The sequence below is a fragment of the Paroedura picta genome, chromosome 8 (assembly GCF_049243985.1).
Source record: "Paroedura picta isolate Pp20150507F chromosome 8, Ppicta_v3.0, whole genome shotgun sequence".
NCBI lineage: Eukaryota > Metazoa > Chordata > Lepidosauria > Squamata > Gekkonidae > Paroedura > Paroedura picta.
The window spans coordinates 30707179-30731375 of NC_135376.1; the positions used below are offsets into that span (position 1 = coordinate 30707179).

General features: G+C 40.1%; 1 protein-coding gene across 2 annotated transcripts in view; it reads left to right on the plus strand.

Annotated features, from left to right (window-relative positions):
- PAX3 (paired box 3) overlaps nucleotides 1–24197 on the plus strand; it is a 127648-nt gene that overhangs the window by 99361 nt on the left and 4090 nt on the right. For both annotated transcript variants that reach the window (XM_077348925.1, XM_077348924.1), the window contains exons 6-7: nucleotides 4154–4319; nucleotides 6607–6821. In XM_077348925.1, the coding sequence (XP_077205040.1) occupies nucleotides 4154–4319; nucleotides 6607–6821 (381 nt within the window). The remainder of the gene's footprint in view (nucleotides 1–4153; nucleotides 4320–6606; nucleotides 6822–24197) is intronic.

Below are 24197 nucleotides of genomic sequence, written 5' to 3' on the forward strand. Positions count from 1 at the left end.
AACTACCTGGCAATGCAAGCCCGCTATTCTTCAACGATCTTTCAACGTTCCGCAGGGCCTGCAAAACGGAGATCTTCCACCAGGTATATGGTTGAGGCCGGGGCTGGTAAGATAGATCTACGCCCCTCCCTGGGATCTGGGATCTGAAATGAACATCATCGGGCCTCCTTCTCCACCTGCTAGTAGTGTGTGTGTGTGGGGGGGGAGTCGGGTTTTATTGATTTTCCGCCATGTTGGTAATGTTTTATGTCTTTAATGGGGCTTTAATGGGAATTTTAAGACACTGTAACCCTCCATGAGCCGTAGGGGAGTGGCAGGAAATAAATCGAACAATAACAACAACAACAACAAAAACAACAACAATAACAATAACAATCCTAGCTGGGTTGACCCCCAGGTAGCATATGCGCCATCTCTTAATCAGACCCCAAAGATGCAAGAGACTGATATGCAGACCTGTCTGTCCCAGAGGATTTTCCCATGCCAAACTGCCTGCTATGACAAAACAACCATAAACTTGTACAAAGAATTAAGAATACCTAACAGCTTGCTAAAGGGAGGGAGGGTGGGAAGCTTCCTGCAACAGCATCAGGAGGGAAAGAAGCCAAATGCAAGTGCTCAGCCCCTTTTAAAGGCATGGCCAATGCCCACTCCTCCCCTCATCCAACTAGCATGTTGTGGTGCCTAGGCTATCCTCTTTATAGAGGCTTGCCTGAATGATGTGTCCAGGCAGTGTGTCTTTTCTGCTGTCAGCTCACTCCTCTGCGGCAACAACCAAGATCCTCTGGTAAGTCGTGGCTCCAATTGCCAGATATAAAATGCTATCATATGTAAAATATGAATCTGAGATATCAAATATCTGGCAAATATTCAACACTAAAATTCACAGGAAAATATTTGAGGACAGCTTATGAGGCAGATTAATCCAGTTTTTGTTGAATATTGGCAAAGAAAAATGTTCCATTAAGATCATTTCAGAATTGTCTGTGTGCGCTGCAGTTCACTGTGGTGCCTGAGGCACATATCAATCCCAAACTTCTGTATACAATATTTCTAGTCCAGAAAACATGTAGATTTTAACCAATATCAGATGTGATTCTAACCATATAAAGTCAATGTTTCTACTTTTAAGTATATTTTAGATACTAGGGATAAATACCCAAAGATTTCTCTACTGCCTAGGGAGAGAGGGACGAAATGCAACCTTATAACAAGGAATAGTTTTTTACAATAAATTATCATGAGCTGTGGATCAGTCTGCTGTGGGCAACCAACTTTACATTCAAATTAAACTGGACGAATCAGTTAAGTGATTCTTGTTTTGAAAACAAAATGGACACGATCAAATGGTAGACCTTTTCCATCACAGATTTCCAATATTTACAGCTTGCCTTTTGTTATCATTTTTTCTTCAAATAGTCTGTAACTGAACAATGCAACATCATACTTCCGAAGCCCTGGCCCGCTCTTCTTTCAAAGCTACACTTCTTCCTTAAGGCTTGCCTTAGTGAAATTGGCCTTGACAGTTCCAGTGCGTTATCCTAAACAGAGAGTTTCCCAAGTGCTTTTAAGGGAACAAGATCTCTTCTGCAAATGGGCAAAAAGTTTGAAAAAGAAATTCTTCAAGACAATAGAGGATAGTTTTCTCTAAACAGAGTCCGGGCTTTACAAGAATGAATGCCAAATACGTATCAAACCAAAAGACTGGTGCATTGATAAAGACACATCTAATTTAAAACAGAAAATGTATTCCCTTTGTCTCATTGTTTTACGCCAGAATTATTGCTTTAATTTTTCTATTAGTTCAGTGATCATAAATGAAAAGCGTGAGAGGGGAGGGTAGTGAGAGCTAGAAATGAAGGGGGTTTAGAAGAGACAACGCTATGAATTATGATGGAGATAGGATAGAGTCTATGGAAAGATATAAGAACAAAACCTAGAGAACCTTTCACTGCCTAATCCCCACAAAGAAAATGATGGAGGAAATATGACATATTTATTATCAACTGGTTCTATACCAGGAATTTGGCCCGACTTGCAAAATGCTCAATAAATGGCTGAAATATATAAAATATGACCTAGAAATGATTAATATTATGTATAATTAATTGCAAGTATAGTTTGCCTTCTTACTGCTTACCAGTATTCCAAAGCCATTTTCTATGGGCTTCAGAGTTTTCTGATGCTCTAGTTCAGTGGTTCTCAACCTTCCTAATGGTGCGACCCTTAAATACACTTCCTCATGTTGTGGGGACCCCCAACCATAAAAGTATTCTTTCACAGAAATTAAACTGAAACCAACCAATGGTGTGAAGATCCATTGTTCACGACTGTATATAAATTGTTTTTTCCCCCCAGGGTTTCTCAATTCAGTTCTGCCTCTTGTCCCACCATGCCGACCTTGCTCTTTTCTGCTGCTCTAGACAGACAAATGCTCTATCTTGATCTACCCCACAAGTCTGTTGTGTAGATGGTGCCCTCCCCCCGGCCAAGCTGCTTGCCCTGCCATGACCCCTGTGAAAGGGTCATTTGACCCCCAAAGGGGTCCCGACCCCCAGGTTGAAAACCACTGCTCTAGTTAATTCTTTCTCCCTCTTTTTCATGTCTCATTGTCCCTCTCAGTTCTTGTTTTCTTAATTTCATTAGCATCACTGTGTTGCATCACCATACTTTACAGAGTGTGCAGGGTGGGGTGGGGAATGATGAACAGCTGTGTGTCAGGTTCAAGAGAGAATACCTGGTGTGTGTGTGTGTGTACAGAACGTACCACAGATTTTCAAAAGGTGCTCCCAGAACTTTTTGATTCTACCCTCTTCTAGTCATGTTTGGGAGGGACATGAACATTTGTATTACACTTTACATGGGCCTTTCCTTGACAGCAATCTGGAAATTACAACTGGTCCAGAATGTGGCAGCACAGCGCCTCACTCATACACCATGTAGGAGCCATATTTGACTTGTTTAGAAGCCTGTTTAGAAGCAGCTGCATTGGTTCCCACTTGCATTTTGAATCCGCTTTAAGGTGCTGGTATTGACCTTTAAGGCAATACGTGGTCAGGGTCGCTTGGCTATGCCCCCCATAGGACAATAAAATAATCCAGCACAAATAAATTAGCAATCCCTGGCCCAAAAGAAGTATGTCTAGCCTCAAGCAGGGCCAAGGCCTTTTCGGTTCTGGCACTGATCTGGTGAAATGAGCTCCCAGAAGACTAAGGGCCCTGACAGAACTGAGTCAGTTCTGCATGGTCTTTAAGAACACTATTTGTTTTTATGTATTATATACACACATATATATTATGTATTATATATAATTATGCATTATATTTTTATTATATTTATGTATTATACACACACACACACACACATATACACACACACACATTATATATATGCAATAATGTTGGAAGATGCCCCAAACTAGCATGCTGGGAGGGGCAGGGTACAAACTGAAGAATAAATAAAAAGAAAATATATAAACTAATGTTATTCATGATGTGAACAGGCTGTTTGTGGCAAACTTTGAGAGTACTTGCTCTAAAAGGTTTTTATCAACATCATCACTATTGCTTATTATTTATTTTCCACTCTATCTCATTTGATTCAGGGTGGATTCTGTCATGATAATATCACATCAAGGTAACATATAACTGTAAAATATACACTATTAGATTAAATACATCTACCTGGCAGTTCCTTACATACTAGGAAAGAAGGAGAGAGGAATTCAGAGGCGCTTCCCAGTCCTAGCTGACACATAAATAAGGCTTTGGTGGGGAGGCCAGCATAGTTGTTACCTTGGGCCTCGGCTATAGGCCTGGTGGAACAGCTCTGTTTTACAAGGCCTGTAGAACTATTCAAATCAAATTGTTTATTGCGGTCAAAGACCATTAGATTTCAGATACTATCAAAAATCCACCTGGATAGTTTAAAATCACAATAAAATTATATAGGATTAATCCTTAAAAATCTTACTAAATCATTAAACATTCTTGCTCAAGGTCTCATAGGGTTCTGACTTCATTTGGAAGAGTGTTAAAATGCTGTTTTCACTAGAAGTATGAAGTAGTTAGTAGAAAAAGGCTTCAGTTGCTGAATAAACTTAAAACTGGTTAAATATTGTCTCATATGCCACTTTGTTTTCATCCATTTGTAGGTCTGGTTTAGTAATCGTCGAGCTAGATGGAGGAAGCAAGCTGGGGCCAATCAACTGATGGCTTTCAACCACTTGATCCCAGGTGGATTTCCACCCACTGCCATGCCAACTCTGCCAACGTATCAACTGTCAGAATCCTCCTACCAGCCCACCTCTATTCCTCAAGGTACCAAAAAAAAAAAAAAAGCAGGATATTCTCTTGAGTGGTGTTTTACTGAGTTTTTATTTGACTGTAATCTACTAAAGGATGACAACATTAATACAACTGCTTTGGTCATATCTGCCTCATGAGTTGTCAGTCCTGGGCCACAAGAGGCTGTGCATAGAGATAAAATAGGAATCCTGGAAGGACTTGTGCTGGCGATGGGATGGAAGGCTGAGGGAGACCACACCCAGGCCAGAATTATTTATTTAAAGGTGCACTTTATGTCCTAAAATTCCAATGAGTAGCCCCAAGTCTATTATGGCTATGTTGCAAAGTTTGGAATGCATACTGGAGACCATCTTATCCATTTGGTGCCTCTTAATAATTGTGAAACAGCCTTGGGGGACGAATGGTACGGCCTCTCCAGGGCCAATCATGATGCAGCCAGCTGCACCCTGATTGACCCTGCCCTTACAGCTGCCGCCCTCCCTATCCAAGTTGGAATAGGGCCAATCAGGATGCAGCCAGCTGCACCCTGATTGGCCCTGCCCCTACAGCTCCCGCTCTTCTTCATCAAGCCCTTACCCCTTGCCTCACAGACGTGACTCCACCACTCCACATCCAGGGCCCCAGGTGAGAGGCCACAGGGGGGAGGGGGGAGGGGGGAGGGGGGAGGGGGGAGGGGGAGAGGGAGCAAACACACCCGGGACCTCACACCCTTTCCAGGGGCCCCGGGTGTGCTCTCCAGGCCATCCAGCCGCGGGAGGGAGAGGGAGTGCTTTCCAAAGGGCTGGAAAGCATGCCTGGGGCCTCTGGAAAGGGTGTGAGCCTGCGGAAGTACTTTTCAGGCCTTTGGGAAGCGCTCCCTCTCCCCCCCACCCCGTGGCTGGATGGCTTCCTAGGGGCCTGGAAAGCAGGGGCCCCCAGAAAGTCATCCGGCCATGGGGTGGTGATGGAGGAGAAGCGAGGCCCTGGGTGTGCTTGCCAGGTCCCCGGGAAGCACTCCCTCTCCCCCAACCCCTCCACCCCCCCTTGCCCTCAGTGCTTCCCAGCGGCCTGGAAAGCAGCTGGAACGCTGACGGGGAGGACTCTTTCAAAGAATTCATAAGAATGGGCTTTGATCCTAGTTATGTCATAAGACAATTAACCCTCCCATTTTCAGAGTTGAGGTAGGACGAAGAGGACCTTTTCAGTCATCCCCCCCCCCCCATTTGTGGATGCCTCCCCTACTGGATGCTTGCCTGATGCTGGATTTATCTTTCTGCTATTGGGTGAAGACATTTCCCAAGCTATTTTTCCTTCTTTCCACCTGCAGCCCTCTCCCCCAAGCTGGTTGCGGATTTTGGCTTTATTTCTGCTGTTTTCATTTTGCTGATTTGTTGGTTTTAATAGTCCCTGTGTTCCTAATTTACAAACTTTGGTTGTTGTAACATTTTGGAAATAAGATTAATGTTTAGTATTTTAACTGTTCTTTATGATTTTGTTAGCCATCCCAGAAATCTTTTCCTAGTGGAGGAACAGGATAGAAATGATTAAAATAAACAATAAATAACATGAAATATTACTATTATTTAGACATATTACTCGCCACTCAAATGCAAGCCTATGTCCCTTTACCTGAACCTACAAGCCTTTATTTAAACACAGTGGGATCTACTTTCAGTAGACATGCCAGGGACATTGAAGAAGGCACAGGTTGAAGGAATAAGAACAAAGATGAAATAACAGTCTAGAGGAAGGAAGAACAGGAACAGAGAACTAAGGTGGTAAAGCAGGCATATTTAATTTTAAAAAATCTCTGGAATGGTGTGATTATCTAGCCAAGAAACTGAAGCACCTTCATAGAACTACAACATACAGAGTCCCATGGGGACAGTCATTTAAGAGCACAGTCATCAGAGGTAAGCTCAATTCATTTTAGTGGAACCTATATCCAAGTATTCATTTTAGTGGAACCTATATCCAAGTATAGCCTGAAACTAGACTATAACGATAATGCGACATCCTATGTACAGTATCTTGATTAAATGCATATTGTGTTTCATTGTGGCTTGAAACCACAACCTTGAAGGGGGAAAATTTTGTCTCAGTTTGGGAGTTCCCTAAACCGGTATACATTTTATGTTGTTTTTTCTTGTATTTAGATTCTTATTGCGTGTTAGCCACCTGCAGAGGGTTCGTGAGTTGCTCAACTATTGCACAGCATAATCTTTGAGCTGCTAATTTCTTACTTGCTTAATCACGTTCAGTGTTTGAATTTCACACAGTAAATATGGAAACTCTGCCAATGTGTCCCTTTTCCTTGCAGCTGTGTCAGACCCAAGCAGCACAGTTCACAGACCTCAGCCTCTTCCGCCAAGCACCGTGCACCAAAGCAGCCTCCCTTCGAACCCAGAGAGCAGTTCTGCATACTGCCTCCCGAGCACAAGGCATGGCTTTTCCAGCTATACAGACAGCTTTGTGCCTCCATCTGGGCCCTCCAATCCTATGAACCCTGCCATTGGCAATGGCCTTTCACCTCAGGTCAGTCCTGCTTTTTCAGACACAGGATTTGCTGTATACCCAAACTAAATTGTCTATTCCCCAAGGCCATAATACAATGATTTGCCAAATTTAAACCATAAAGTATTCTTTATATAAGCCACATGATTTCAGTTTGCTAGTTTCCTCCCTTCCCCTCCCTTTCCCTACTGACTGAATCAAAAGTCATAGCTTATATTTAGTTTTAGGCAATGTTTTGTAATGTAATCATGAAGTCTTTCTGGTTGCATTCAATTATGAAGCATTGTGATGTACTGCTTTTCTTTTTAAAAAATAACCCTGGCTTTAAAAACTCCCTCCAGAGCCACTTATTTTTGTCTCGAGCCTTTTGTCAGCTCAGAGTGTTTTTTTTTTAATGTAACAACCCTACAAGTAGAAGACAAGTTACATTTGGTCTGTCTGATGAGCTACGCACATCAGGCTAAGCTATAATCGAGTTATAAATACATAAATTAAGAACATTACTGCTCACAGGAAGCCTATAACTACTGGAAGGCTATAATTGTTTTCTTAATTTGCATGAGCTTTTCTTGGATGCCTGTGTTAATAAATTGCCTTGATAATTGAGTGTCAAAAAGGTTGGTTAAATTTTCTACTCCTGGCATCTGCCTTGGGCTTGACATTATTACAGACTGCAAAAAAAAAAAAAATCAGTAGGAGGGCTTTTTTTTTTATTAGTACGGGTTTAGGCACAGGTGTTAGGAGAGCTGTCCACTGAATCCTGAGCAAATGTCATGAAGGGGGGAAAGCAATCTATAATTACAATCAGGGATCTCTTCAGGGCCAAGAGTGAGAGTTTTAATGGCTTTATCTTCTCTTTGCTCTTTCTTCCTCTGTGTGGTTTTTTTATATTTAAAAAAAAACAGAGGCAAGCTTGGAATGACACAAATGAAAAGTGAAAAGACAATTATACTCAATTACACACTAATCACTGACTATCACCACCGCCTAAGCAGTGAGAGGGCATTCTAATAGGCAGAAAATGAGATTTTAATAGCACAAAGGGTGGCCAAAATAACGGTTCCTATATCTTTCCCTCCTTCGTTGGCTTCCACTTGTGGTTTACATCTCGGAAGTACACTTCCTGGTTTCTGCACCACAGTGATAACTCTATGCAGCTGAAGACTTCAAAGGCACCAAAGTTGAAAAGAATGAATAGCAAAGGCAATGAAATAAACATTTTTGCCTAAAGGCAAGAGTTCATAAATCCTTTTTTTTGGTAACAGTAAATGTAATTAAGTTTCAGAGATTCGTACAGCACCGTAGTAGGATGCAAAACTTTATGGCTTTAGACCTGAGTAGAAAAAGAAAGGCCGATATAAAAACAAGTGGATGTATTTCCAGTAAGACTTTAATTAACATTGGTTTTGAGGAATCTTTTAAAAAAATTTTTAATTCTCAACAAAAGGCTTGACATTTTATTTTGTAGTCAGACTCACAGTGTGTAAAGCTGCAATTTAAATATTAAAATACTCCTGAGGTTCAGAATTAATCTTTCAAAACTAAGCAAATGCTATTGTCCTATATAGTTAGAAATATGTTCCTTGAAACGGAAACAAAATTATTCTATTGTGAAAAGAAAATTAAGCGCAATGGTAGACTGGTTCAGTGACATTTGGGATATGGCTTTATAAAATATGAAGCTTCCTACTACTGAGGCAGACCATTGGTCCCTCTAGCTCACAGCTGCAACTGGCAGCATCCCTCTTTGGTCTGCTACCCAAGATCCATTACTGAGAGATGTCAGGAACTGAACTTGGGACTTTCTTCATGCAAGTATGATGTCCCTGAGTCTAACCTGGGGCAATTGTAACTGATTAAAGCCATCTGATCACTAAATTAACCAATCATCTATTGGCATCACCCAGCTGAAAACCTAACATGGAACAGAATGTGGTTTGTTGCTCATAAACACTCATCTTTTAAAAAAGCTTTTTAATTTGATGATTCCTTGGTATATAGTTCAGGGATGCCATTTCAGTCTTTAGTGGTGGGGAAAGAGAAAATTTGTCACAGATATATTCAATATGTAATTACTAAAAATCCGTACATGCAAAGAAAGTTTGTTATTGATTTCTTTAAGACTGTCAAAATACACACAGTTGCTTTTTCTTTTTGTTTAGCAAAGTATTTTGACCTTTTAGAATGTGTATCTAATGCACAGGTCCATGTATAGGAATAGTTTATAGTGTATCAGATAAATTTACCAGAGAAATATAAAGCAATGTAGATACACAAAAAGTCTTTGAGTTGGTTACATTTCGATTTTGCTACAGTCTGTTAATTTCTAGCATATAGCTCCCATGTTGTCATTCAATGCTTTGAATTTTAAAGTTTCTATAAAATTAACTATTCATTAAGCCAATAATTCTGAAACTCTTAGTTTTTGAAAACATCTTTGTTTCACTTTTGTTTTAGTCATCTACATTTCATTTTGGAACGTTTTGTATAGTTACATGAATAGGAATAACACAAGCCATCTGGAAATCTGATACAATTATATTGTGTTTAATTTTAAACCGAATTAAACAGTTGAGTCAGGCAGAGTTATGCACTTCTTTAGCTTCTTTTTTTTCTTTTGCAGAGATCTATGCTTTTGCTCAATGTTTCTATTAAAATTAATATGACGCAAATATTTAACTTTGGTGAATTTATGCCATAGATATGTATAAGTCGCTGAGCTTCTTTTTTGTATCATGTTTAGAATGAATGGATGTTAGGGCACCCTAGAGTTCAGGGGTTCTTAAATCTTTTAAATTTAAATTGAATAAAGAGGTAAAGAAGTTTTCATTTTTCTGTATCTTGTTTGCATTTGTATTAAAAGCTGGCCTGTTTTATTTGCTACAGACCTTTCCATCCCGAGTTGAATAGGTCTTTGGGTATCTGAAAGTCACATCTTCATGGCCATATTGTAGTGGGCCAAGATGAAAAGAAGCTAGCCTTCCTTTGGAGTATTTCTGTTGTGTTGGGCCAGAGATTGGATCATGGCACAGCATAAATGTATGTAACTGTTCAAGGATCTTGTGCATCAAAGAAGAAAAAGACCATTCCTGTGACACAGAAACTAATCTGGCTTTGTAGAAGACTGCAAGAGAAAGGATAAATGAGAAAGCACAGGCTTGTGATTTTGTGGTTTTTCCCTTCCATGGAACGTGTGTGTGTGTTCTTTCCCATTCATTATCTCCCTCTGGTGAATGCCACAGGAATATGACTTGCATGACATAAGTTGTATGGCTGAATTTATGGCAAATTCTTCTGCATAGTGTGCAATAGGAAAGGCAATGTCTCTCTTTAAAATTTACCCTTCCTAACTTTACAAATCAGCTGAATCCCTTTATGATTTTGATTCTTATCAGGTGAGGATGTAGTGCATAATTTCTAAGTAGCATTGTATTCTGCATAATACTTTTTTTTCTTTGTTTCTACATTGGCATAATTTGAAAAGAGCTTACCATATACATTTTATTTGAAGAACTACACATGATATTTTTTGCAGATGAAATCTAATATTTATATGTTCACTCAAGCTTTCAGTTTTAAAAAGGCCAAGTCTCAACAAAATGTTATGTGGAGAAATTGTGCATGGGGAAGAGAATCTTCTTCTCTATTGCTGTTCAGAAGTGCTTGGCAGGCAGGCAGGTAGGAACCACCCAATTTTGGAAAATCCAGTAATAGATTGTGCACCAGTACCAAAATCAGAATTTGGAATTCAGAATAAGGACTGTTCAGATTTAGAATTTGTAATTTAAAAGATCTAGCATTTCTTAATACCTGAAATACCACTAAGGTCAGAAGAATAATTTCCCACTTATAAATAACACAAAAAGGCAAAAAACTATGATAAGATTTCTTGTAGCCCTCTGAATCGTTTCTAGTGCCTATGCCAAGAGATGAGGAAATGTGGCAAACACACAGCAACAGCTCCTATTATCAGCCACCTGTGTCAGACATTATGAAACGGCAGTAATCTGGATACAAACCCTGAACAGTGTAAATAACACCAAGACCGCATTGGATAGATCAGCAGGCACCTGGTGCTAGGGAGTGGACATAGATGGAAATGCAAAGGAAGAACAACAAGGATCTTCACCTCCTACTGCAAGCCAACCATATGTGCTGTGCAGGCTTCTGTATGCACGCCTCTCCTAATTTCATGATCAAAAGGATACTGTTTTATAGATCTCAGTACCCAGCAGTGGTTCACTGCATTTACCATTCAAGGCTATGAAGGCTATAATCATAGGGGATATTCAAGAAAATAGGGTAGAGCAGGAAAACAGTGGTTGGTAGGGTATTCATAGTGGAACAGTGCTATTGTAGATGGAGACTGAGAGATTTCCAGGTCCAATTTATCTCAGAAAGTTTGGAATACTTTAAAAGGTGTTAGTAGGCAGTCTTTCTGGTGTTTTCCTATGTATTGATAGTTCATTGTGGAATAAGAGGAATGGCAGTTTAATGGAAGAGGTAAGAAGAAGGCCCTATAGCTCTTGTAAGCTGACATGAAAGGATAACAAATGGGTTTTTATCCTTTCTCCTCTATATTGGGGATTTGAAGTTGGACTGGGAAGAAACTTTTCAGAAAGAGCCAAATAGCTTATTGTTGCTATCTGGTGTGATGTGAGGGGGCAAGGGACCGAATCTACCTTCTGCCTACCATTGAGGCCCTCTTATTCAGTGCTGTCAGACATGACCTTCATTCTGAATAAGTTTGTCTAAGGATAAAGGCAACTCACTAATTTTATTTATTTATTTTTGTGGCTTTTAGGCCAAAGGTGAGCCTCTTGTGGCGCAGAGTGGTAAGGCAGCTGTCTGAAAGCTTTGCCCATGAGGCTGGGGGTTCAATCCCAGCAGCCGGCTCAAGGTTGACTCAGCCTTCCATCCTTCCGAGGTCGGTAAAATGAGTACCCAGCTTGCTGGGGGGTAAACGGTCATGACTGGGGAAGGCACTGGCAAACCACCCCGTATTGAGTCTGCCATGAAAACGCTAGAGGGCGTCACCCCAAGGGTCAGACATGACTCGGTGCTTGCACAGGGGATACCTTTACCTTTACCTTTTTAGGCCAAAGGTCTCGGAGCAGCTTACAACAAAGCATACAGTCCAGTTACAAACACATTTAAAACCTAAACAATTCCTGCTAAAATAAATGTACAGTTAAATCCAGAGTCACCCCATCCAAGAATCATTACTCTGATGGTAGTGTTCTTCTGTGTGGCTCATGATGGAGGCACACAGCCTGGGTGAGATCTCCAGATGTAGGATTGGGTGGGGCCCATACAGATGGTAGAGGTACTACCCTTGGCCTCAACCAAATGCTTGGCAGAAGAGCACTATTTTGCAGGCCCTTCAGAACTTTGGAAGCTCTGCCAGCAGCTAGTTCTATCAGGCTGGAGCCAGGACCAAAACAGCCCTGACTCTGGTTGAGGCCAAAATATGAAGTATGTATTCATGGCATTAATTCTCTACATTATTGTTATATGTTTATTAACTATTTTTTTAAACAATTATTTATTGTACTTTTATTCTTCCTAAGAACTGAAGTCCCTTGATAAAGCCAAAGAGCAAAACGCTTTGGGATTTATATGAAAGAAAAAAGAAGAATGGAAATTTGAAGACTCTATAAAAGTCATTTTTGTACATTTGTCTTTGCCATATTGGTATCCCAGTGCCTCTGTATTTACCCTTTATCTGGTTGAGGCTAGGCACACCTCTTTAGGGCCAGGGTTCACGAGCAGGTTGGAATTTCCTGATAGGATATGGAAATGCGGTCCCTCATGTTCAGAGGTCTCAGGCCGCATAAGACCTTAAATGTTAAAACCAACACGTTAAACCTGATCCGGAGCTCAACTGGTATCCAGTACACCTGCTGGAGGACAGATCAAATGTGAGTCCTCCATGTGATCCTCATAAGGACCCTGGCAGTTGTAGTTTTTGGGTCAAGGATAAGAGAAGACCCACATAGAGTGAGTTACAGAAATCTAGTCTGGAGGTGGCCATTGCCTGGATCAATATGGGGCCAGGTCAGCTACTAGTAGCTTCATAGATGGAAGAATGCCTGGTGAGCTACCTTTGTGACGTGCACCTCTATATTCAAGGAAGCATCCAGGATCACTTCCAAATTCTTGACATATCCCCATGTCAATGAGGCAGTGAGCTAGAACCTCATGGTCAACAATGCTGAATACCGCAGTCAGATCTAATAATATCAGCAGCGCTGATCTGCTTCGATCCAGTTGTCTACGGAGGTCGCCTTTGCATTGTGCATCTTTGGATCAGGCCATAGCCAGAACTATATATTTTATTAATTTTATTTATTTGCTTATAGTCTGCCTTTCTTTCTGAGACTCAAGGCACATTTCATAGACCTTACATAATTTTAAAATGACATATATGTTAGTAATGAGTGCAGTACTCACAATTCGCACTGAGAAATCGAATGGGCTGTAAAGGCAAGCCTAGTTTTTAACCCCCCCCCCCCCCCCAAATGTCCTCTACTCTTAGTTCTTTTCCATCTCAGAGGAGGCCTGCATTTCTCATCAGGCTGATTGAGCGTTTCTCTGCTGTCTGCTTTGCTCATTATTACTGAGGGTGGTGAGAGTTCCACGGTTGCAAATGGTTGATCTTTACAGGAACAAGGAAGTGATTAATGGTGTCAAGATCTAATGTCGAGCATTGTCTGTATATATATATATATATATATATATATATATATATATATATATATATATATATATATATATATATATAAACACAAACAACCCTCTCAACCTCAGCCTGTGATGTAATGAAATGATGTTTTTAAAGACCACAATGTCAAAACTGAGATTATTAGTGTGTAATATATGCAAATTGCATACTTTGTGTCTGAGCTGTTGTTCTTCTTGAACAATTATTTATTACCACTTTCCTCCAAATCAAATTATTTTGGGCAAACATCTAACTACTTAACGGTTCTGCAGTTAGTGTAAGAACACATCCAGTTGTGCATGTCAGTGTCAGATCACTATATTAATGTTTTTACCCCCTGACAGTATATAGAAGCACCTATGTCAGGATATCCTTTCTAGAATATAACTTTTTAGCTGTGCTACAGATTTGAGTGCTGAAATAGATTTTTAATGTTTAAGATAAAGTAGGAAAATTCTTAGCTATAAACCCTTGGATTTATTGGCATGTTCTCTGGGTAAATGCTGGTGTATGGCGGCCAAGAATAATGCATCTAGTTCCACATGGCCAAGAAACTGTAGTCATGTATTTCTTGAATACCAGAGGACCAAAATGTATAGCTATGCATTATCTGACTCTACTCTCAAGGGATAGCTTGAGAACAGGTTCACTATGTGAGGAAGGAGATTTTTTACTGTACGAGGTCAGGAGGTCCAGGGCTGTGGATGCAGCACCAACCGGTGCATAAATCCTAAGTGTATGGTAGTATCTAGGTTGAGTGTAGCAGGGCATCACTTGAAAGTGAGGGGTTCTGCTATCCATGCAGTAAGATGTTTGTCTGCCTGCACAGTACCGCAGCAGCTGCCCTCGTACTTCATTGCCACCTCTGGTAAAAGTACAAAATCCCCTTCCACCTCCACTGGTGCTCATTGGTAGTACAAACTGCACAAACATCTCCTCTTACCCCTCTCCCCAGCTCTTTGACACAGCCAAACTAAACATAGCATTTACATAAAATGTAAGAGACACCATGTTGGATCAGGCCAATGGCCCATCCAGTCTGTGCTACACAGTGCCCCAAAATCAAGAGGCCCATCAGCAGGACAAGAATTCCAGATGCCTCCTTACTCCCCCCGCCCCAAGAACCAAAAATACAGAGCACCACTGCCCCAGACACAATGTTCAGTCTATGTGCTGTGGCTAATAGCTGCTGATGGACCTCTGCCCCACTGTTCACCTAATTACCTCCTGAAGCTATCTATGCTTATAGCCACGACCACTTCCAGTGGCAGTGAATTCTATATGTTAATTATTGTTTGGGTGAAGAAGTATTTCCTTTTATCTACTGTAAACATACTGCTCATTAATTTCATGGAGTGACCATGAGTTCTTGCATTGTGAGAAAGGAAGAAAAGTATTTTTCTCTACCTTCTCTATCCCATGCATAATTTGTAAACCTCTACCATGTCACCCCTCAGTCATCATTTCTCCAAGCTAAAGAGCCCTAACCTCTTTAATCTTGCTTCATACGAAAAATGTTCCATCCCTATAATAATTTTAGTTGCCCCTTTCTGCACTTTTCCCAATGCTATAATATCTTTTTTGAGCTTGGTGACCAAAACTGTACACAGTATTCCAAAAGAGGCTGCACTGTCAATTTATACAGGTGTATTACGATACTGGCTGATTTGTTTTCAATTCACCTCCTAATAATCCCCCATATAGAATTTGTCTTTTTTATTGCTGAGTTGACATTTTCAGTGAGTTATCTACCACAACTCCAAGATCTCTCTCCTGGTCAGTACCAGCCAGTTTGGACCTCATGAACATGTATTTATAGTTGGGATTTTTAGCTCCAATGTGCATTACTTTGCACTTATCAATGTTGAACCTCATTTGCATTGCTGATGCCCACTCTTATCCCATGAGTGTTGAGTTTACTTAGGATCTTTTGATGAGGACCTTTATCAAAAGCTTTCAGGAAGTCTTGGTAAATAACATCTATTGGGTTTCCTTTGTCCACATATTTGTTCACCTTCTCAGAGAACTCTAACAGATTAGTGAGACAAGATCTTCCGTTACAGAATCCATTCTGATCCTTCCTCAATAGCTTTTGTTCATCATTGTGCCTCCTAATTCTATCTTTAATAATGGATTCCACAAACTTACCTGGTATTGATATGAGACCAATCAGCCTGTTATTTCCTGGATCTCCTCTGGAACCTTTTTAAAATATAGTTGTTATATTAGTTACCTTCCAGTCCTCAGGAACAGAGGCATATTTAATGATAGATTGCATATTTGTGTCAGGAGATCCACAAGTCCACATTTAAATTCTTTCAAATGGACAGGAGTTGATGGCAATGCAATTACACAAGATGCTATGTAGCTTAGGAAATACAAACCATACTTAGAATATACATCTCTAATAGCTTTTCAGCCAAGAGAGAAAAATATTCCTCACTGTTGCAAAAGTCTCATGATGTTGGAGTTCTTTTATCAGTTTTGTAACTTCAACATGCCCACTTGGAACACAGGTTTTATTGAATGCTGAGGATTCAGATGATTCAAAACTCAATTAAAGGGAATATGCACAAGCCACAGGATGGGCAAGATGCTAAAAAGTTCCAAAGAATCTGCACTACCAAGATTATGTGTGTGTGAAATGCTATACATTTCCAGTGACTCTGCCTTTCTCCGCAGAATCCTCCTTGGTGGTTTCCCTTGCTTAGTTTCTAAGATCTGACAAGATCAGACTATACCATGCTGCCTTGCCTCCCTAAGATCATAGTTAGGGATTCAGAGAACATTGATTCTTATTAAGCATTTTACCTCAAATTAGGCTGTACAATCCTATATAAGCATTTGGCTCCTAAAAATTAGTGTTTCATGTGTGCCTTGAAAGATAGCAATCTGTTGGTATATTTTGAAAAGGGTTTTCTGACGATTGCTTTAATGTTGTAGTTTTTTGAGTGAGATTTTTTACACCATTTTCATCATTGCTGCACTCCTTGGGTCCCTGTCATTGAATCCAAATACTCTCGAATCCAAAATCCAATGATGTCATTGATTTTAGTGGAATTAGCAAAGCTCTTATGTAGGCTTTTCCATTTCCCTGAGCACAGTTCAGTAAGAGGGCTATGTAACAGTCAAGCAAACAGTTTCATTCCAGAAAATGTAAACTCTTGTTGAGCGTGTTCTAGGGATGTTTGAGAAAGACCAGAATCAGAGAAGATTGTAGTTAGATTATACTAGGGAGATGACCTATTTAGCTTGTCAACAAGGTTACCTATATGTTGAAATTTGCTTTCTACTTTAGTTTGCAACAAGTGGTGGTAAATATTAGAAAAGATTCCTAAGGGCTCTGTAAGAAATATGCACACTTATCTTGCACTATTATTATTTTAGGGACTCTCTGCCCAGGTTCTTTAACTCTAAACAGACTACGGTAAATTCCGTCTGCATCCATCTTAACTGACACAAGCTTCAGGAGGAGTCCTGCCTTGCCAGTCTTCTGCATGCAGGATGCCAGCTATGAAAATTCGATATTGAATAATAAATAGTAGTAAGGAATATTTAACTCATTTCTGTTTTCATTAGACATTATCCTTGTGCAGCAGGTTTATGTATAAGGATCCCATGCATGAATCTTAAGGTTCAGGTAGGCTGATACTAGTGGACCCAGAATGGAATCCGGTGCTGGTGGCAGAACACCTGTTCATAGGATCATTATGTTGAATCCCTTTGGGGACTCCAGCAATTGCATTTTTCAGCAACTAAAGATCATGAAATATCTTCAAGAGCAGCCCCCCGCCAAATGTAGTAAAGTAGGAGGAATGATAGTAATCGTATTAATCTCTAATTATTACTAATGAGTACTAATCACTGATGGCGCTAATCATAAGTAATCATATTCACGATGCATTCAGAGTTTTCAGAATATATTGCACATATTATCACGGCAAAAGTTCAGTGTTATTATGCCCATATGCTAAAAGATAGTGGCTTGCTAACCTCAGTTCATGGCTGAGGTGAGACTATCATTTTTAAAGCTGCAAATCCTTGAGGCAAGTTGCAGTTCCCATGAGAATCTATAGAGATGGACTACAAGCAAAGGTGATCATTTGGTTGTCCTTTTAGGTGGTGGGGTGGGACACTAGAAAAGATGGTTTTCTTACAATGAAAAGAGTTAACAGCAGGTAATACCATCCGTCTTAGCAGCAGTTTGAAATATTCAGTGTAGTGATGAATGAGGGTATCTGACCCACATCTGTTTTACATTAGAATGGAACACTGCCCTGACATCGTTAGGAGCATTTGTCAAGATTCCCTGGACAGAGCTTCTGTAAATTACATGCCGCAAATGTGTCAGGGTCAGATAAGAGGATATCATTAACTCCACCAAAGTTTACTCATGAGCCTGTCAGTTCAACTTAATACGTTAACAGCCAACAATTTTCTTTGTGCTGTTTCATTAAATCTTTCAATCAGGGAAAGGAGGGGGGGAAATGTATCACTGTAGCACCCCACATAAAGCACATGTTTGTCTCTCATAAATCATATTAATTGCAGACATGGTCACACAGCATATTAAATGCAGGCATGCGTAGATGAATTAAAACATATGAGGATTTTATGATACCATCAGTAGGGTCTGAGTTGCTAAAATACCAGCTATGTTAAGTAGCATCACATTTCATTTAAATGATTTTAAAAACCCATCAAAATAGAATGGATTGGCACTGTTGATGATAAAGGAGCTTCCTATAATAATTTAATAATAAAAAAGATGTTCCCTAAATACATCTAAAACTTTCATCAACTGAATCTTCTTAAACATCAAAGATCAGATTTTAAGCTGTTATGGGGACCATTGTTCGCATCAGCTGAGAATCATTTGTTATTATTCAATATTACAACACAAAATCATTTCAGTGCATTGTGGGATTTCTTCCCTTAGGCCAAGATGGAGAGGGGAGACTAACTATGGAAGATCTGTAGGAGGAGAGAGGTGCAAGCCCGTGATATGATCTTTTGAAATGTCATTTCAGAAATAAACTCATGAGATTTTATATATAGAATGGGATTGTGTGAGTTTCTATGTCTGTGAGGGACCTCAATATACATTTATACTGGACCTAGAGAAATGGTGCTTTTATCTCACCCCCCCCCCCCATAGCATTTATTAGTAAAACCAGTATTCTAAATCTGGACACCTGTGTGCTAGATAAACAGTATTAGAGAGAAGGGTGAAATACATTTGATAGATAAACTGAAAATAGTAATGATCAGATCTGGAATCTGAGGAGAAAGTTGTCTTTCACAATTCTTTGTGTCCCACTTCAGAGCATCATCCTGCTTGGTCTTTTTAAAATAAAAGAAGGTTGTTTAAAACCAGAACCTGTGGATGGTTTTTAGAATAATTTGAACTGCATGCTTTCGATCTTTCCATGATGGGCTATATTGACAATGCTTGATGTTTTACGTCTACCATAATTCTTGGAAGAGCCACACTGTGGGGCTTGAAAGCCTGGATTTATAATCAGAGGATGTTTAACATCGTGAAATTTTTGACGTTATATGCAACACAAAAAAACACAGTTTTTCTGGTGTGCTTTAATTGCGTACAATACGTAGCACGTGGTTTGACCTTTGACATCAGGGGATTTTAGGTTCTAGCCTAAAGGGTGTAGGACAGTTCAGCTGAATAGAAATCTATTTCTTGCTTCCAGTGTGCTAGACAGAGCTGAATTAAGCCCACAGGGCATGTAAACGGAAATCTGAGTGAACCTCTGAGTCTTTTATTCACAGGCTTTCTAAAACCATTTAAAGGACATAAATCCATTTCCAAACAAACAGCTCAAAAGGGTTGGCATATAGTGTATATTTCTCATACTTGCATCAATCTTTTGGGCCATATTTAGAAATTCAGAGAGTATAGCCACTAAAACTTATAATGATAAAAGGCTAAATTAATATGGCTCTTAATGCATATAATGAAATCACAATAAAACAGTAATGCCATAAAACCTTATGAATGCCAGAATGTTTCCATTAACTAGCTATTGGGTTAAAATTATGTGTTATCATAATGGGTCATGCAAATAGGACCATTTTCTGGAAAAGAATAAGAGAATGAAACTATGCTGTGTCTTACATAGGATTCTGACTTTTCCTTCCTTCTTTTATAGTTGATTGGAGCTCAGGGTGGCATATGGTTCCTCGCTGCTCCGTTTTATTCTTGTAATGACCTTGTGAGGTAGATCAGACTGAGAATGTGTGATTGGCCCAAGATTACCTAGTGAGTTTTACAGTGTACAGGTTTTTTGAATCTGGTGCTTCCTATTCCTGGTCTGGCATATTAACCACTACATCACAGTGGCTCTCAAATATGTTACTCAGATATCATGTAAAATATTTGTTGTCTATCTATCCCATGCAATTCAACCGGCATGGTATGAAGTTAAGTTAAAGTTATGTCAGTTTCCTATTGTATGCCATTTATTCCCTCCAAAAGTCCTGGGAATTGTAAGAGCTCAGCATATCTCAGGATAAATCCTTTCATAGCTTTACTAACAAAGTGATTAGATGGAAGCCAACCATGCCCTTCCTGTAACTCCTTGTACTGGTGCTATAAGGTCATGACACATACCAGAAGAGAGACTTTCTGCCTTCAGGCTACTTCCTTTATGGTTTTCAAAGAGAAAGTTCACAAAATCAAATTACTTAGATGCTAATCAACTGCAGCATGAATCCAAAAGTCTGAAAATATTTCTTGATATGACAGTCTGACTTAATATTATTTTTCCAGCAAGCCTCAAAGATGAGTGGGATAGAAGGCTAATCGAGTTCTGATAAACTAGGTGGCATCTAATCCAAGATTCATTAATATATTGGCATTGTATCCCCAGTTGACCTGACCAGATGTTGACTGAATTGGACTGGAAATAATATGCTGTGATTGGAATATATGTGGAAAGAATGGCTCTGACCTATGTAAAAGAGCACGAAAGACCTCCCCAAGGTAGTTCAGTTTAGGAAGGACTGGACAACCAGTAATTTTGAGGATAAAATGGAGAGGAGAGCCACAGACACTATCCTGAACTTCTTAGAAGATCAGCAGGATAAAGGTGTGATAGGTTGGATTTCTATTGGGGCTGATGCCAAGGAATTTCCAATGATATCTTTCTGGATTTTGCACTGTGACCCATGATGGAGTAAGCTCCTTATCCAAGCTTACTTGTAAGATACCATTCCACCATCAGTAGTATGTAAAAGTATATGATGCCAATGGCATTGATGAATTTGACAGCTGGCTTTCAAACTTCTGTTTTCATGTGTGTAAGGTCATTGCTTAATTTGGTGGTATACTTGAAAGCTGTCTGCTGCATTTTGGATTAAAAATTAAAGAAAAAAAGGGACGTGCAGTTCCCTAGAGCCAGGTGTTAGTTTCTGTGCCTACTCACTTGCAAACATAGAGCAAGAAAGTATTTTGAAGTTTGGGGTGGCTTTGGATGGAATATACGGATAAGCACAGAGACAAAATGATTAGGTTGCTAACTCTGGGCTGGGAAATTCCTGGAAATTTAGGGTGAAGCCTCTGGAAAGCAGCATTTAGGTAGAGAAGGGACGTCAGTCAAGATGTAATGCTAAAATGTTCATCCTCTAAAGCAGCCATTTTCCCCTGGGGTACTGATCTCTGATGGTAAATCAGTTGTTATGTTGGGAGATCTTCAGGTTGGAATACATAGGTGTGGGTGGAGTCAGTTGCAGCACTCAGCAACAGCAACAACAACCAATAATAGTAGATGGGATTGAGCCTGATGAGTGATGCATGCAAACTGGGTTGTGCAGGGTCATTGAGTTGGCGCTTTTTATTTGTACCAATTGCACAACTATCTTTTACAGGAGTTGTTTCAAAAGAATTTTAGCAAGGTCACATAGACTGCCATTCTTTCAAACTACAAATCAAGTCATTGTTCACAGGAATGGGAATTGTAGGTGTGTGCAGTTCCTTCAACAATTTTAGCTTTCTGATACATAATCTGAGCTTTAGACTCCAATCAAATCGTGAAGGTTATGCCAAACTAAACACCTCCCAGCCTTGTCATTTTCAATGTAAATGTTAACTTAGACTACAAATGAATATTCTTTTCTTTTTTCTTTTTTCAGTCTTGAAAAACAAATGGCCCAGTCCTAAACTTATTTGCTCAAAAGTAGGCACTACTGTATTTCCTAGTATTCAAGTTTTGGATTTCAAGGGAAATGATCCATAGAATATTTATGATGGTTAGCCAGGAAGGCTAACATGACCTCCTGAGGCTAAGCTCTCTGATGCTCTGTCACATAGCATGATTATATGGTAATTATTGAAAAGAAGGTTACAGTGCAATCTTATTTGGACTTACATCCTTATAAGCACATTGACTTCAATGGACTAAGGAGGGTATAATTCTGTTTTAGAAGCTGTGTCTCTAAGGCACTATAGGTGGGAGCTGCTATTACTCTGGGGTTTATAGAGTTCTGCTAAATGAATTAAATACCAGGCATATATATCTGCAATAGTCTGCACACATTCTATTGCCTATCAGTGGCCCATAGTTCACTTTGAGGTGTTCAATGAGTGCAAAATAATATGAGAAAAGTCTATAATGGGGTCTCAACAGACAAATATCTCTGTGTAGACACAAATCTATTAATCCTTGCCTAAAAACATAAAATCAGACCTGCTAGGCTACACCTATCAATATTTGAAGAAATGTGCTTGCACATGAAAGCTTATATTGTGAACAAAACTTTATTGATCTTAGAGGTGCCATTGGACTCAATGTTCTGCTGCTTCAGACCAACATGACTACCCACCAGAAATCTATGATCTATCTAGTCATGCATTCTATTATCCCCAGTTGGGACCCAAATTGACTTGCAACATCATCTCCATTTTGTCCTCATAATACCCCTGATTTGTAGGTTAGGTTGAGAGTGTAGACTGGCCCATGGTTACCCAGTGGCCTTGGAAAAATGGGGATTTGAATCTGGGTCTTATAGATCCTAGCCCTAGCACTATAATCATAATATCACACTGGGCTGTCCTAACCCAGTTCACTAAACATCACATTTGTCAATTTCAATGAGGGTGAAGGTGGAGTAGGAATAAGAGTACCAAATCTGCACACAGGTGATCTCCAGATCATGAATATGGCATCTTGTGGCACAGAATGGTAAGGCAGCAGGCATGCAGTCTGAAAGCTCTGCCCATGAGGCTGGGAGTTCAATCCCAGCATCCGGCTCAAGGTTGACTCAGCCTTCCATCCTTCCGAGGTCAGTAAAATGAGTACCCATATTGAGTCTGCAATGAAAACGCTAGAGGGTGTCACCCCAAGGGTCAGACATGACTCAGTGCTTGCACAGGGGATACCTTTACCTTTACCATTATTAATAGGGCCAGTATAAATATACAAGCAATATACAAAAAGTGTGGTGTGGTCCACCCTGGCCACAGCTTGAGGAAGTCAGCTGGAAGGGCCTCAAAGCTTGCATCATGCTGCATCCTGCTGAACAGCTTTCCTTTTATTTTAAAATGTAGTTCTGGCTGCAGCCATTTGGGGTGCAGGGCAGTCTGACACTGCAAAAAACACAGTAGGAATGCTTAGACTTCCCTTTCCCCAAAACTGAAGCAAACTTGCTTAACAACAACTGATCCACCGTGCTGATAGCTGATACAGTAATCAACAGACTGCAGGACATTTTTTCCCAATAGCCTAGCCTTTCTGTCTTCCTTTCCTTACACACAGCCCAGCCAAGTTTTACAAAACAGTATTGCAGCAAGATAAAATAACTTTTCCCTCCCTTAATTTCTCTCTTCTCTGGGGCTACCCAGGCCAGGGCTAGACTGAGAATCATGTGACAGGCCCAAGGTCACCCAACAACCTTCCATGGTATGAGTGGGATTCGAACCTGGGTTTCCCAAATTTTAGTCTGACACTTTAACCACTATCCTACACCCCACTGGCTCTCATGATGAACTGGAGAGTCTCATGAATAGTAGTGTGTGCTAGGGTTGGACACTTCGCCCGAAGCAGCCAGCGCTGCAGTGTGTTCACCAACCGGTGCGTCCACGCCTCCCCTCCCCCCTGTGCTGTGGCCTTGGCTGCTTTGGGTGGGTACGGCCGCTTTGGATGCTGGGGCGTCCAACCCTGTGTGCTGCAGATGGGTTACTGAGGCTGAGGGAGAGTAGCTTGCCTAGGAAAATCACTTAATGCAGCCTTTCTCAACTTTTTTACCATTGAAAACCCCCAGAAACATTCTCCAGGCTTTGAGGTAAGATTTGGCTGAGTACTTCACAGACCATAAGGTCTTTCTCTGAGCACTGTGCTGCACCAGCCATTCTTTGAGGACTTGGAAGGAAGATTTCAACCGATTCTGGCATTCAAATATGGACTTTAAATAGAGGGTGTTTTATTTCTGAAGAGACTTTAGTTGGAAAAGATGAGAGTTTGTTTACTGTGAAACCTATTTAGTTAATGCTATGTTGGCTTTCTGTGGATTTTTTTCTTATAGGCTATTAGCAGGGAGCCATTAACCTTGACATAGCATAAAACATTCAGCCTGTTTCACAATTTATGTAATGCTTTTTTTTTTTTTAACTCTTCCGGAGATTTAAAATCCCAGTTGTTTTGACTGCTTCAAAGTTG